This window comes from Mirounga leonina, unplaced genomic scaffold, assembly GCF_011800145.1.
Source record: "Mirounga leonina isolate KUSES-001 unplaced genomic scaffold, KU_Mleo_1.0 Mir_375, whole genome shotgun sequence".
In the NCBI taxonomy this organism is placed as follows: Eukaryota; Metazoa; Chordata; class Mammalia; order Carnivora; family Phocidae; genus Mirounga; species Mirounga leonina.
Window position 1 is genome coordinate 587,260 of NW_023270717.1, and position 13,616 is coordinate 600,875.

The 13,616-nt window shown below is 45.3% G+C and overlaps 1 protein-coding gene across 1 annotated transcript in view; it reads right to left on the reverse strand.

Annotated features, from left to right (window-relative positions):
* Positions 1–468: 468 nt before the first annotated feature.
* Positions 469–13,616, reverse strand: part of LOC117997752 (RNA helicase Mov10l1-like) — a 51,705-nt gene continuing 38,557 nt past the window's right edge. Inside the window, exons 14-17 of the mRNA XM_034986059.1 lie at positions 10,946–11,004; positions 10,415–10,512; positions 1,518–1,626; positions 469–1,040 (exon numbers count right to left, since the gene is read on the reverse strand). Coding sequence (XP_034841950.1) covers positions 781–1,040; positions 1,518–1,626; positions 10,415–10,512; positions 10,946–11,004 — 526 coding nt within the window. The 3' untranslated portion in view covers positions 469–780. The remainder of the gene's footprint in view (positions 1,041–1,517; positions 1,627–10,414; positions 10,513–10,945; positions 11,005–13,616) is intronic.

Below are 13,616 nucleotides of genomic sequence, written 5' to 3' on the forward strand. Positions count from 1 at the left end.
CCAGGACCCTGACCTACCTCCCCAGACCTCCAGGACCCTGACCTACCCACCCCCAGACCTTCAGGACCCTGACCTACCCCTCCAGACCTCTAGGACCCTGACCTACCTCCCCAGACCTCAGGACCCTGACCTACCCCCACCAGACCTCCAGGACCCTGACCTACCTCCCCAGACCTCCAGGACCCTGACCTACCTCCCCAGACCTCCAGGACCCTGACCTACCTACCCCCAGACCTCCAGGACCCTGACCTACCTCCCCAGACCTCCAGGACCCTGACCTACCCCCCACCCTCCAAGGCAGAGGCAGCGTCATATTGGTTCTTATGTGTGTGGCTTGCAGGATCATGCCAACTGGGCACTCAGCACGTGGTTGCTAATCTGAATCCTGAACAACACAAATGCTGCACACTAGCTCTATTAGCGCCATTCTAAAGATGGAGACACCAGAAACTTCTGCAGAATGGTGGCTCAGCTACTGTAAAGGGAACTTCTTTTCTGCAACAAAATTTCATGTGATCAAATGGTCAACCGTTCTTTTTCTTTTTAAAGATTTTATTTTTAAGTTATCTCTACAACCAATGTGGGGCTCGAACCCCCAACCCTGAGATCAAGAACTGTGTGTTCCACCCACTGAGCAGTCAGGTGCTCCACGATGGTCGACCAGACTAAGAACAGTCATTTCTAAACCTATGAAATAAGCTTTGAAAATCCTACATATTCCCATAAACAATGTAAAACAAACTTGGCTAAACATGAAATAACTGGGATTTTTTGTTAAGCTCATTTCCACTTCCTGCCGACATGAGCATGGCACGCGGCCGACACCACTGGGTAGCCGAGCCACTCACTTCCTGTGGTTACCTGTAAGACAGTCTCTATAATGGTCACTGTCTTCCCGGTTCCAGGAGGTCCGAAGAGAATATACGGGAGCGGGCGGCAGTCGCCACTCAGGATTCTTCTAACTGCTAACTTCTGGTTTTCGTTGAGCAAGGGATTGAAAAATTCCTTCTCTCTCACCTTGGGGATCTGAACTTCGTTTACTGTATTCAAAATGAGAACCGGCGTCAGGCAGAGGTCACCTTGGCACGGCAGGAACACAGGTCAGCACGGGCCACCAGGACGGCCACGACCCAGCCGGTCAGGAGCCCGCTGCTGAGCTACGCTTTCCAATAACCTCCACTTCATTGGGCAGGGTCAGGGAAGTTAACTTCGCTCTCTGAGAGTCATTGAGTTTACTGTTCCCCCTCATAGGTGGAGCATCACCTAACCTAGACGGCAGAGATGGGGTCTGGAAAAGGCCAACAGAAATAGCCTGTGGTCACGTTAAAGCACCGAGCATGAAACCTCACGTCTCCACTCCGTCTCCAGTCGGGACAAGAGTATCCATCTCTCTGGCTGCAACCACACCACACACACGTCCCGACCTGTCTCCCTTGGGCAGAAGGGAGCTTCTCAAGGGGCCTATTTTCCAGGTAAGGGTTCCCGAGGTTGCCCTGGCAGCCCCTCACCATACGCACCCAGATTAGTTGACTTTTCAGCAAAGGTCGCCGGCCCCGGCGTGTCCCGGGCACCAGCCCGCCTCTCCTTGGCTGCGTGCTTAGTGTGGTCCTTCATGGCTTTCCTATTCTAGAAATAATCATGCAGAAAAATGGCCTTAAAAAAAGCTTTGAATTTACACAGGTTTAAAGAGTGAACACAAACACCTGCCAATGTTCTACGTGTTTTATTTAATAGCTCTTTGAACGCACTGCAGGTCATATGTTTCAAAACACAGTAAAAATACAGAATATCTGACAAAAAAGTTGCTAAAAAGGTTTGTTTCTTTTTTGAATTCCCTTACAAAAATAAACACGAATGAACTAAATTCTGTGTAGTGATGTCAGATCAAAGGGTGACATTTATCTGACGAGGCGTCTTTTCTCTTCCTGCATCCTTCTCCTGCTCACCTACAAAGGGAAACCCGCAGTGGCTGAAGGCAAATCCTGGTCCCTTGCTCCCCTGGAGGCCCTCAGGCAAACCCCTTCCTCCGCAGCGGGAGCGAGCCCAGCCAGCTCTGGGGGGACCGTCACGTGCCTCAGGTGCTGCCACGGGCTGGCAGAGCTTCCTGGTCAACTGCGCTCCGCATCCTGCCCAAGAACCGGTTCTGTGGGTGTTTAAACAAACTGAATCTGTCCTGGACCGAGGAAACTGGTTTCCAAGTTTCCCCTATTACAAACAATGCTGTAATAAACAGCTTTGCACATTTATCTCTGTGCAAATCACAGGATTACTTTTTTTTTTTTTTTTAAGATCTACTTGGCTTTATTCAACCATTCATCAGTCTAACACGATTACTTCCACAGGACAAATTCTAGAAGTAAAATTGTTACTAAAAGTTTCACATTAAAAATGGTATACGTATTACCAAAACTTAGTCCAGAAGGTCACAGCAATTTCCCTCCCCGCGATCAGGAGTGTTCAAGAGTATCACTGACACACAGTAACGTGTGCACGAGTAAAGTGCACAACTCGACAAGTTGTGACACATGGACACAAGGGACGAGCTGAACACCTGCGGAGCCCACAGGACGCCTCCCTGTAATGCACCCCCGCTGCCAAGAGCATGGTTACGTTTTCTAGAATGCTTCATATGTGGAAGTCGAGGTTATGCACTTTTTGTCTGACATCTTTCCACCGTGTAAGCAACCGCTGAGGCCCACCTTCGCTGCCCCGTGCCATCGACAGCTCACCATTGTCACCGCTGAGTGTGGTTCCACCAGAGCAGCGCACTGCCCTCCCTCCCTCCACCCCCAGGTGGACGGCCACTGGGCTGTGTCCAGTGCTGGCCATTGCTGAGAGCGCAGCCGTGAACGTCTCCGCACCAGCCCTCGTGTGGACGGACGTGGGCTTTCTCGTCTCTGGGGCCAACGCCAGGAGGGAAGCGGCCGAGCTTTCCCAAGGAATTCTTCTCAAAAGCACATGCTCATGACCCTTAGTCTGGTCAGTCCTCTTCACTTAATTTCGGTCACTCTGACGCGTGTGTAGTGGCAGCTCACTGTGGTACTGTTTCCCTAAGACTAATGCCGGACGTCTTTGCAGGGACTTACTTACCGTCTGCATACACAGTCCCTGATGATGGTTTGTCTTACGGTGGTGCGAAAGCGCTACGCGTTCTGCAGAAACCGTACCTGGGATTTTGAATTTGGATCTTTTCCCTGGGCTGGCAGTATGTGGTACCATGCTCTTGTGATGCTGGGCAGCGGCCACAGTCCCCAGTCAGCCCGCGATCACGCGATCACCAGCCGATACCCTGACAGCAGCCATGCTGTTTCTCTTTGAGGACGGTAGGCCGTACCTTACACGAGGTATTCGGCACTTGATCGTAAACAGGCTCTGCACTAGCTGATTTTGCCCCACTGTTCTGAGCATGTTTGAGGTTAGCGGCGCTAAGTCGTGGTGACTGGTAGGTTAGGTGTATTAGATCCATTTTCAACTGATGGTATTTTCAACTTATGCCGGGTTCACCGTAAGCCAAGGAAGATCTGTATATTCTTCGGTAAAGTATATATAATTTACTTCTGTTTATGTCTTTGGTTCAGTGTTGAGTCTCATGCTCCAGTGATGAGCTGGCTTTTCATTGTCTTAACCATGTCTTTTGAACAGCAAAATATTTAATTTCTTGGAGTCCAGATTTATCAATTTTTTCTTTATAGATCACATTTTTGGCATCACATCTAAAAACTCTGCCTTACCTAAAGATATTAAGATTTTCTCTTGGGGTGCCTGAGTGGCTCAGTCGGTTAACTGTCCAACTCTTGGTTCAGCCCAAGTCATGATCTCAGGGTTGTGGGATTGAGCCCCGCACTGGGCTCTGTGCAGGGGCGTGGAGCCTGCATAAGGTTCTATCGCCCCCCACCCCACTTGCACTCTCTCAAAAATGAAAGGGTTTTTTAATGTTTCCTAGAAATTTTAGTTTCAGGCTTTATATTTAGGGCTACGATGCATTTTGATTTAATCTCTGTGAAGGCAGTGAGGTACAGATCCAGGCGCACACCCCTGGATACAGACACCCCATTGTCCTTGTGCCTTTCGCTAAGGACACTCTCCTTTCCCCACTCTGACTGCCTTTGCACCTTTGTAGAAAGTCAGTTGTCCAAACTCCCATGGGTCTGTTTTTAGGCTATTTCATTCCACTTGTACATGTTTATCTCGATGACAGTGCGACACCGTCTTGATTATTGTAACGTTGTGAAAAGTTGCAAGTCAGGTAGTGTGAGTTCTCTGAGTTTCTTGTTCTTTTTCAAAGTTGTTCTGAAAATTCTAGGCCTTTTGCATTTCCATATAATTTTGAAATTGGCTGGTCAATTTCTACAAAAACGTCTGCTAAGATTCGACTGGACCAGCACTGAGTTTATAGATTGGGTTGGGTCTTCGGACACACCAGCAGTTTCTCTCATCAGTGTCGTGAGGTCTCTAGTGTAGTCTTGTACATCTTCTGTCAAATTTGTCTCTAATGTTTGGAACATTTGGATGCTACTTTATATGGTATTCTAAATGCAATTCTGGGTGTTTGTGCTAGCCTATATAGAATTTACTTCTGTATCCTGTAAGCTTGCTAATCTATTAGTTCCAATGGCTTCTTTTTAGAGTCTGTCAGATTTTATACATGAACACAGGTGCCTCTTATTTTTCTTGCTGAGTTGCTCATCTACAACCTTCTGTACAGTGGTGAAAGTAAGTGGCAGGACTGGAAGTGCCCTGACTTTCATGGGAAAAGTGCATTCTGTCACTCACCGTGTAGGTTTTTTTGTAGGTGAAGGCAGTTCCCTTCCGTTTCTAGTTTGCTAAACTTTTTGATCAGGAATGGATATTGGATTTTGTCAGATGCTTTTTCTGTGTCTATGGAGATTCGGTTTGTTAACATGATGAGTATCACTGACTGCGATTTTGGAATGTTAAACCAGCCTCTCATTCCTGGGATGAACCCTTCCTGGTCTCTCTCATATATATACCTATACATACATACATATAGGAGTTCTCTAGAAAAACGATCAATAGGATGGATGTATATGTAGGTAAAAAGATTTATTGTAAGATATTGGCTTATGTGACTACAGAGGCTGAGAAGTGTGAGGTATGCCACTGGCAAGCTGGACACAGAGGGCAGGGAGAGACTGACGGTTCCACTCAGGAGAGTCGGGCAGGAGGAATCCCTGTGAAACTGTCTCTCTGTTCAGGTCTCACGGGAGGGATGCCCCCTGCCCCAACCAGGGCACCCACCCACATGCCAATCTCACCCAGAAACAAGATTTAACCAGGTGTCCCACAGAAGCCCAGGGCCCAGGCCAGCTGGCACATCCCACTGACCACCCACCCCGGCTTCTTTCCCATTTGCAGAGTCTATAGTGAGGTCACATCTCTCTCTCCTCCTGGATTCTGGGAGTTTGTGTCTTCACACTTTCCCCTCATCAGTCTTGTTTGAAGTTTAACAATTTCATTGATCTCTGAGAACCAGCTTTTGGGTTCATGGATCCCTCTATTGTTCTTCTGTTTTCTATATTACTGATTTCTCTGCCAATGTTTCATTATTTTCTTTCCTTTGCTTAGCTCTATTTCATTTGTTCTTATTTTTCTAGTTTCTAAGGAAGAGGCTGAGGTCACAGAGTTGAAACCTTTATCCTTCTTTAGTTCAGGCATTCAGGGTTATGAACTCCCCCTGAAGAGCCCTCTAGCAGCAGCTTACGGTTTCTGGTATGCTGCAGTGTCACGTTCATTTTGGTAGAAACACTCCAATTTCTCTATTGATTTCTTCTGTGATCTGTGGGTTACATATAAGTGTGTCTTCGGTTTCTCAATATTTGGGGATTTTCCAGAGATCTTCCTGCAATTGATTTCTAACTTGATTCTACGTGGTTAGAGAATGTATTTTGTAGGACTTTAATCCTTTTAAATTTGAGCCTTGTTTTATGGCCCCAAATAAGGTCTACAATGGTGAATGTTCTGTGTGCACTTCTACACCAAGTGCATGCATCCAGCTCTTTCTGCACGGTGTGCTCTACGAACACCCCTTAGATCACAGTGGCTGACAGGTCACTCTGCTGTGTCCATCTTCTGCCTTTTTTTTTTTTTTTTTAAAGATTTTCACTTATTTATTTGACAGAGAGAGACACAGCGAGAGAGGGAACACAAGCAGGGGGAGCGGGAGAGGGAGAAGCAGGCCTCCCGCAGAACAGGGAGCCCGATGTGGGACTCGATCCCAGGACCCTGGGATCATGACCTGAGCCGAAGGCAGACGCTTAACGACTGAGCCACCCAGGCGCCCCATCTTCTGCCTTTCTTTTCCGTCGTTAACGGAGGGAAGAGTGCCGACATCGCTGACAGTCATGGGGAATTTGTCTGGTTCTCTCCGCAGCTTTATCAGTTTCCGTTTCATGTGTTTTGAGGCTGTTTCTAGGTGCGTATGTGTCTAGGACTGTTATGCATTCCTGATGATGATCTTCTCTGTTACTATGACACCACCTTTATCCTGATTACCTGTGCTCTGAAACCTACTCTGACACCAACACAGCTACTCCATCTTCCTTGTGATTGTATCTTTTCCCATCTTTTACTTTTGACATATTTATGTCTTTATATTTAAAACGTGTTTCTTAGAGGCAGCATATAGTTGGGTCTTTCCTTTTTATCCAGTGTGACCATCTGTGTTTAGACCCACACGCGCAATGTGACCACTGATACACTTAGACTGACGCACTCACCTTGCTACTTGTCTTACTCCAGTTACACAAGCAGAGCCAGAGACGCCAATACCCCGTCGACATAAATCACTGGACCAGGGGGCAGGAAGTCAGTCAGGTCAGGGCACAGCTGTCCGTGTGTCCCTCTTTTTCTGCTGACTTTTGAACAAATTATTTTTGTGATTCCCTTTTACCTCCTTGGTTGGCCTAGCTCTTTATATTGTTATTTTAGTAGTTGCTCTAAGGTTTAGAGTATATATCTTTAATTGATCATAGTTTCTTTCAAGTGAATTATAATAAGCTGGTGTAAGAAATAAAACTCTCTTCTCCTATCCCTGGTGCTATTATGCATATTTTAGATCTACATGTTACAAACTCTGTGATATATTGTTACTATTTCAGCTTTAAAAGTCAATTATCTTTTAAAATTATGAAATTTTATCATGGTTAAGAAGATTTCACTTCAGGGGCGCCTGGGTGGCTCAGTCGTTGAGCGTCTGCCTTCGGCTGGGGTCGTGATCCCGGGGTCCTGGGATCGAGCCCCCCACTGGGCTCCCTGCTCGGCGGGAGGCCTGCCTCTCCCTCTCCCGCTCCCCCTGCTTCTCCCTCTCCCACTCCCCCTGCTCGTGTTCCCTTGCTCGCTGTCTGTCAAATAAATAAGATCTTAAAAAAAAGACGATTTCACTTGAGATCTACCCTCTTGGCATTCTACTCTTTTGATTCCAGGAGTCTGAACTTTCTGGGGATCTCAAATGAAAGGGATCCAGCCGGATGTGTCCTTCCGTGGCTGGCTTATTTCTCTGAGTACAGTGTCCTCCAGGTCCACCCACATTATCACATTTTACAGGATTTCCTTCTTTTTAAAAAGTCGATTATCTTTTAAAGAATTTTTTTTAAGAAAAAGCTATTTAAATGTGTGTACCTATTTATAATTTCTGGCCCTTCTCACTCCTCTGGGCAGACCCTCATTGCCCACCTGGCATCACTTCTGTGTGCTGAAGGATTCCTGTGTCCCGTGGTGCGGGTCAGCAGGTAATGGACCCCCAGCTCTCAGCCTGAACCTGTCTGAGTAGTTTTCACTTCTCCTTCCTTTCTACAGCGTTTGTCGGGCAGAGTTCTGGGCTGACAGTTTCTCCTGCCGGCACGGTCAAGAGCCGCCCCGCTGTCTTCTGGCGCACCCTGCTGCCAACACGAAGTCTGCCGCTGGCCTTGTCGTTTCTCCTCGGCAGCAATGAGACCTTCCTTGTTTCTAGGATTTGCTCTTTATAAAGGACTTTCAGGAATTTGATTGTCATGTGCCTCACTGCATTCCTCTTCAGATTTCTTATACTTCGGGTCTGTTAATAAGTCTCCTGAATATGTAGGGCTTATGGTTTTCATCAAATCAGGGTAGTTTCCACTCACTATTTTTTCTAGTATTTCTTACACTTCCCTCTCTGGGACTCCAATGGCTTTTCTTTTTTTAATACACTGTATATTTTAAAGCTTTATTTTCCCCTTAAATCTTTTTATTGTTTCGTTTGTCGAGTTTCTTTCTGACTGTAGTGTCTAGTCTGCTGTTAACTATTTTTCATCTTAGACATCGAATTTTTTGTCTCTAGAAGAGAAATTTGTCTTTTATTGGTTGTATCTCCACTGAACATGCTTGTGTGTTCCTCTCCTTTAAGAGCATATGGAGTATAGTTATAGTAACTGTTTTAATGTCCTTGTCTGCTAATTGCTACATTTTTTTTTTCTGAGTTGATTTCAACTGATTGAAATTTTTTTTTTTTTAAAGATTTTATTTATTTATATGACAGAGAGAGGCATAGTGAGAGCAGGAACACAAGCAGGGGGGAGTGGGAGAGGGAGAAGCAGGCCTCCCGCCGAGCAGGGAGCCCGATGCGGGGCTCGATCCCAGGACCCCGGGATCATGACCTGAGCCGAAGGCAGACGCTTAACGACTGAGCCACCCAGACGCCCCTGATTGAAATTTCTTATAATGAGTTGTGTTTTTCAGTTTATTTCTGGATTAGATATCAGACATTGTGAATTTAACACCTTGATGGGTGTATATTTTTGTATTCCTGCAACTATCCGTGAATTTTGTTGTGGGATGTGGCTGCATTACTTGGAGAGCCTGTCAGACGGATGGGGCGGCAGGCAGCGTGGGACCAGACTCTTCCCACTTTTCACGCAACATCCTCTGAGGACTCTGCTTGTTACCCTGTGAATTCTCTGGCTATAGGAACAAACCACGCCCAGCACTGTGGGGACTCAGGATTCCTCTCTGCTCTCAGGGCTGCTTTCCGGGGCTCAGGTCTTTTCCTCACCGGCATGCATTCCTGAGTCCTGGGCTGAAAACTCAAGGGGTCCTGTTGCAGACCCCAAGAGCTCTCTCTTTCCTGTGCTCTCCTCCAGCCGTCTGCCCCGTGCACTCCATCCACCTCGTCCTTGCACCGCCAGGTGCCTCTCCTCAATTCTGCAGACCACAGGCCTCCCCCTTTCTGCTCCCTGGCCTGGGAACTCTGAAGACGGTGAGCTGGGGCAATCACAGGGGTCACCTAATATGCTTCCTCTCTCAGGAATCACTGCCCTATGATATCTGATGTGCAAATGTCTGAAACTGTTGTGCCATGTGTTTTGTCTGATTTTTAATTATTTAAGGTAGGAAGGTAAATTCAGTCTCTGTGATTCCGTCTTGGTTGATGTGTGGAATGCCCTTGGGTTTATGTGCAACCTAGCCAATCCATAAGAAGGTAATGTTCTGCATTTAAAAATATTAAGATTCAGCTAATCAGGAATGTAATCCACACAAACAGCAACACTTCCCCCACCTCACATCTCCCATCAGGATCCCAAACCCTCCTTGAGAATCAGGCCATGGAGTGGACCAGGGAGTGAGGTGATGGAGAGAGTTTGCAGAAGACACTGTGTCTGTTCAATGAGGACCTGTTTCTACTTTTAGATCAGGTAAGAAATAAAGATGATTTTAACGCAAACATTTTTCTCTTTCCTTCATAGAATTTTTTTGTGAATACGTAGGCCTTCCAAAACTCTCATTATTGTACTTTTTGAGAGAAGCTATAAAATGGTAAAAGAGTTCCTAAATATTAGATATAATTAGAAATTTGTATTATTATAAATTTAAAACATGCTCAAAAAAGCAAATTCCAACAGCACAGAACTAAGGTTAAAACCTCCCACAGACATGGAGAATTCTGCTCATCACTGGAAACACAATGATAAATAAAGCCACTTCTGTTTTACTCACAAAAATACATGGAACAGCCTAAGACAATAGCTGGCACCTAACAGGCGCTACGTTACTATTCATAGAACAACTATCTTTGTAAGGGTCATAAAGATTACAAACGTTAACAACTTGGTGCACGTGTATTCGTCCCAGACATTTTCTATGCAGTATATAATCATAGACGTGTGCCTGAATGTACACAGAAAGAATATAATTTTAAAGTAAAATGATAAGCTCATACAAACGGATTCATATCTTGGTTTTCCCCACTTATCTATGGCAGCCACCTTAGTCCTACGTACATGTTGTACGCAAACTTTACACTAAATCCACAGTATGAATATCTTAGTTTTATTTGAGCTGTGATCTTGGGTTACTTGTGAACTATAGTCCTCTAACACCCCAGGCAATTGAGAACTAATATATTATCTATTTAAATATTTCAAAGGAATCAAATCAATACCTTGAGGGTGGACTGTCCATCGTTTTTGGTGTCTTGAGCATGGTTCCAATTCCCTGTCACTCGGGGAGACTGTAGAATGATTTCTTCTGGGAACAACACTTTTAAAACAAGTAAGAAGGCAGGTATTACTGAAAAACTTAAAAGACGAAGAGAGGCCACCTAAGTAGTTCACACCTATGCCTTCCTTTCCTTTTTGGCTTCTGTACATGGTTTCTAGGTTACAGCGGAACACCAGTACCATGCATAGTTCGTAATGAAGCCATCGGCCCATCTGGAGCCACAAAAGTGAATTATATTCCGAGGGGAAAAGCACACTGCAATGACTTCATTTTCAGTAATTTAAGCAAGCTGTTTTTATACAGTTGAAATAGTAAGAAAATACTGAAACTTGCCAATGGGAAGAAAACTTTGGACTGCATAGTTTTACTTGTAACATATGATTGAAAAGACTGTGCTTCACACCATATTTTACATGAAGCTTCTAAAAATACTCTGGGAAGAAGTAACACTATTATTCCACAAAAAGAATACCTTTAACGCCTAAGTGGAGGACGTGTTCAAGAGCAAAGTGACACCGTCTGCTTGTGGTCCTGCCAGAGAGAGGACAACGTGAAGTAATTCACCCCCAGTGTAGAAACATTAAGCCTAGCCCTGGTCACGGAAATCTGATTACATAACCCGAGCCAACCTGCTAATGTAACCTTTACACAGTACTTACAAAGGGGCCACATTAGAGTCAGAGCTCCCGACGTTCTCACAGGCCCTGCTGGGGAGCCTGGAGCTCCGAGGGCTCACTTTACAGTGTGTATCTATACACAACATTAGGAGTTTTACAGAAAAACTTTAAACAGAAACATCCCATGTATCAGGACAGCAGGGACTCTTTCCTTTCTGGGAATATTTCTCTTTTAAATACATAAAGAGCACAACTAGGAAAAAAAAAATAAACATAGCCTATGAGGTATTAGGGAAATATTAACATTACTACATCAACAGCAAAGTAATTTTGACTGTAAAGATTTAAACTTTTGAAATTCACAACTGTTAGAAGATAAACTGAGGCCTACTAATAATTTTAAGAGTTTGGGCAAAAATTGATTCCAACCAGGCTGCACCCAGCCAGCAGATGGAAAGAGGCCCCGAGGAGCTGTCCAACATGAAGGACTTTTACAGCCAGAAGGGAGCGGGCACAGGGAAATTATCCCAGGCAAAACAGGGGCTTGGTTATCGCACGCTCCCTTCCTTCAGGGGTGGGCAGGGGTCTGCCAGGCCGAGTACCTCACCAGTCCTGACCAGGCAGTTGCCAGGTGACCGGCCTCCGATTCCGTTTCCAAGGGAGCCCAAACTGCAATTCCCTCTGGGTTTGGTGACATGGGGCTTAGCACAAGCTACTCTGCTGTGGGCCTGCTGTTTTGCTTCTTAACACAACAAAAAGAATAAAAACCATAAAATAAAACCTCATCTTCAATGAAGCAAGATGACAAAGCTCCAAAGCCCAAGTGCAGATGGGTATCTGTTCAATGAAGAGCATCGGGCCTCAAACAAGCAGAGGTACACAAGCGCTGCACACCGACTCAGAATGCGGGCCACATACAGGTGTCTGGACAGTTCAGACTCAGGAGCCCAAAGACCAAACAATCGTTTCTCACCTGAATCGCGAGGTGCAGAGCACACGCTGAGAGGTCACCCCCAGGACCCATCTGCACAGTATGGAATTGGGGGGGGTGTGAAGCTGGAAAAACTGAGTGCACAAGCCCAACCTTCAGAGACCCTCCCTTTAGGGTCCCAGGCATGAAGGCTCCTGGCAGCCCCACTCTGTTCCTTCAACATAACCTTTGGCAAATAGTTGCCTGGGAAAAAATAAATCCATCCAAGATGAGTAACAACCAGAACAGCACCTAAAGCAGATCACTTAAAGAGGAAGAAGCTGAGGAACGACTAAACACCTCGCTCCCCTTCCACTGGGAGGCTTTCCAACATCTGTGCCTGGGTGATCCGGGGCCATCTCACCTCTTCCAGAAAGGAAGGAAGAAAGATTTCAAAATCTTTTAAAAGGCACAGGGACGCCTGGGTGGCATAGTTGGTTAAGCATTCAACTCTTAATTCTGGCTCAGGTCATGATCTCAGGGTTGTGAGATCCAGCCCCGCGTCAGGCTCCACACTGGGCGTGGAGTCTGCTTGAGAATCTCCTTCTCCCTCTGCCCCTCCCCACTGCTCTCTCCTCTAAAAGAAATAAATCTTAAAAAGAAATCTTTTAAAAGGCACAACAAAGACTGGGACCTGGGCCAAGCCAACAAGATAACTGTGTCAGCCTGAAGATCACTGCCTTACTTCCCAGTAGCATGAAAAACAGAAATAGAATAGTACTTAACAAATCCTAGAAGCACATTAAAGGAGGAATTCACCAAAATAAAAATAACATTATGTTTTTCATTCTAGACATACAAGAAAGGTTTGATCTGAAGTTATCCAATTGAAACACTTCATCTTACAAACAGGCTGAAGATGATAATAATCTCAAGAAATGCCAAAAAGGCAATGAGTCTAATAGCTTAAAACAAAAGTTGATGAATAATTTTCTAATTTGATTAACCTAAAGAACAGCAAGATACTAAATGGTAAAATCCCAGAGGTATTTGCACTAACATACGAAACAAATCACAGAGATGGAAAACCATGAGGGAAAAAATAAAACACATGGAGGGGAGCAAACACTAGGCAAGAATTCCAAAGGAGGACAAAGACTTGAAGGAAAAGAATGAAGAAAACTCTCCTAAGTACAAACTATTGTTGAAAAGGAGATTCCAAGCAGCAAAGATGCCAATTCTCCCTCCACTTTCCTACCACCGTAGAGAGAAGTAAGAATATTTACTGCTTCACTATTTCTAACAGCAAACACCTGGGAACCCGACAGCACGCACCCAGCACCAAAGACCAAAATCACAAAGGAAGGAAGGTCTCAAATCAATGACCTTGACTTCCACCACTAGAAACTAGATAAAGAGGAGCAAATGGAACCCAAAGTAAGCATAAGAGAGGAAATCACAGACACCAGAGCAGAAATAAGTGAAATAAAAAAGAGAGACACTACAAAAGATGAATGAAGTCAAAAGTTGATTCCCTCACAAGGCTGAGATGATAAACCTCTCGCCAGACTGATGAGAGGAAGAGAAGGTACACATTCCCACTGTCGGGAGTCGAG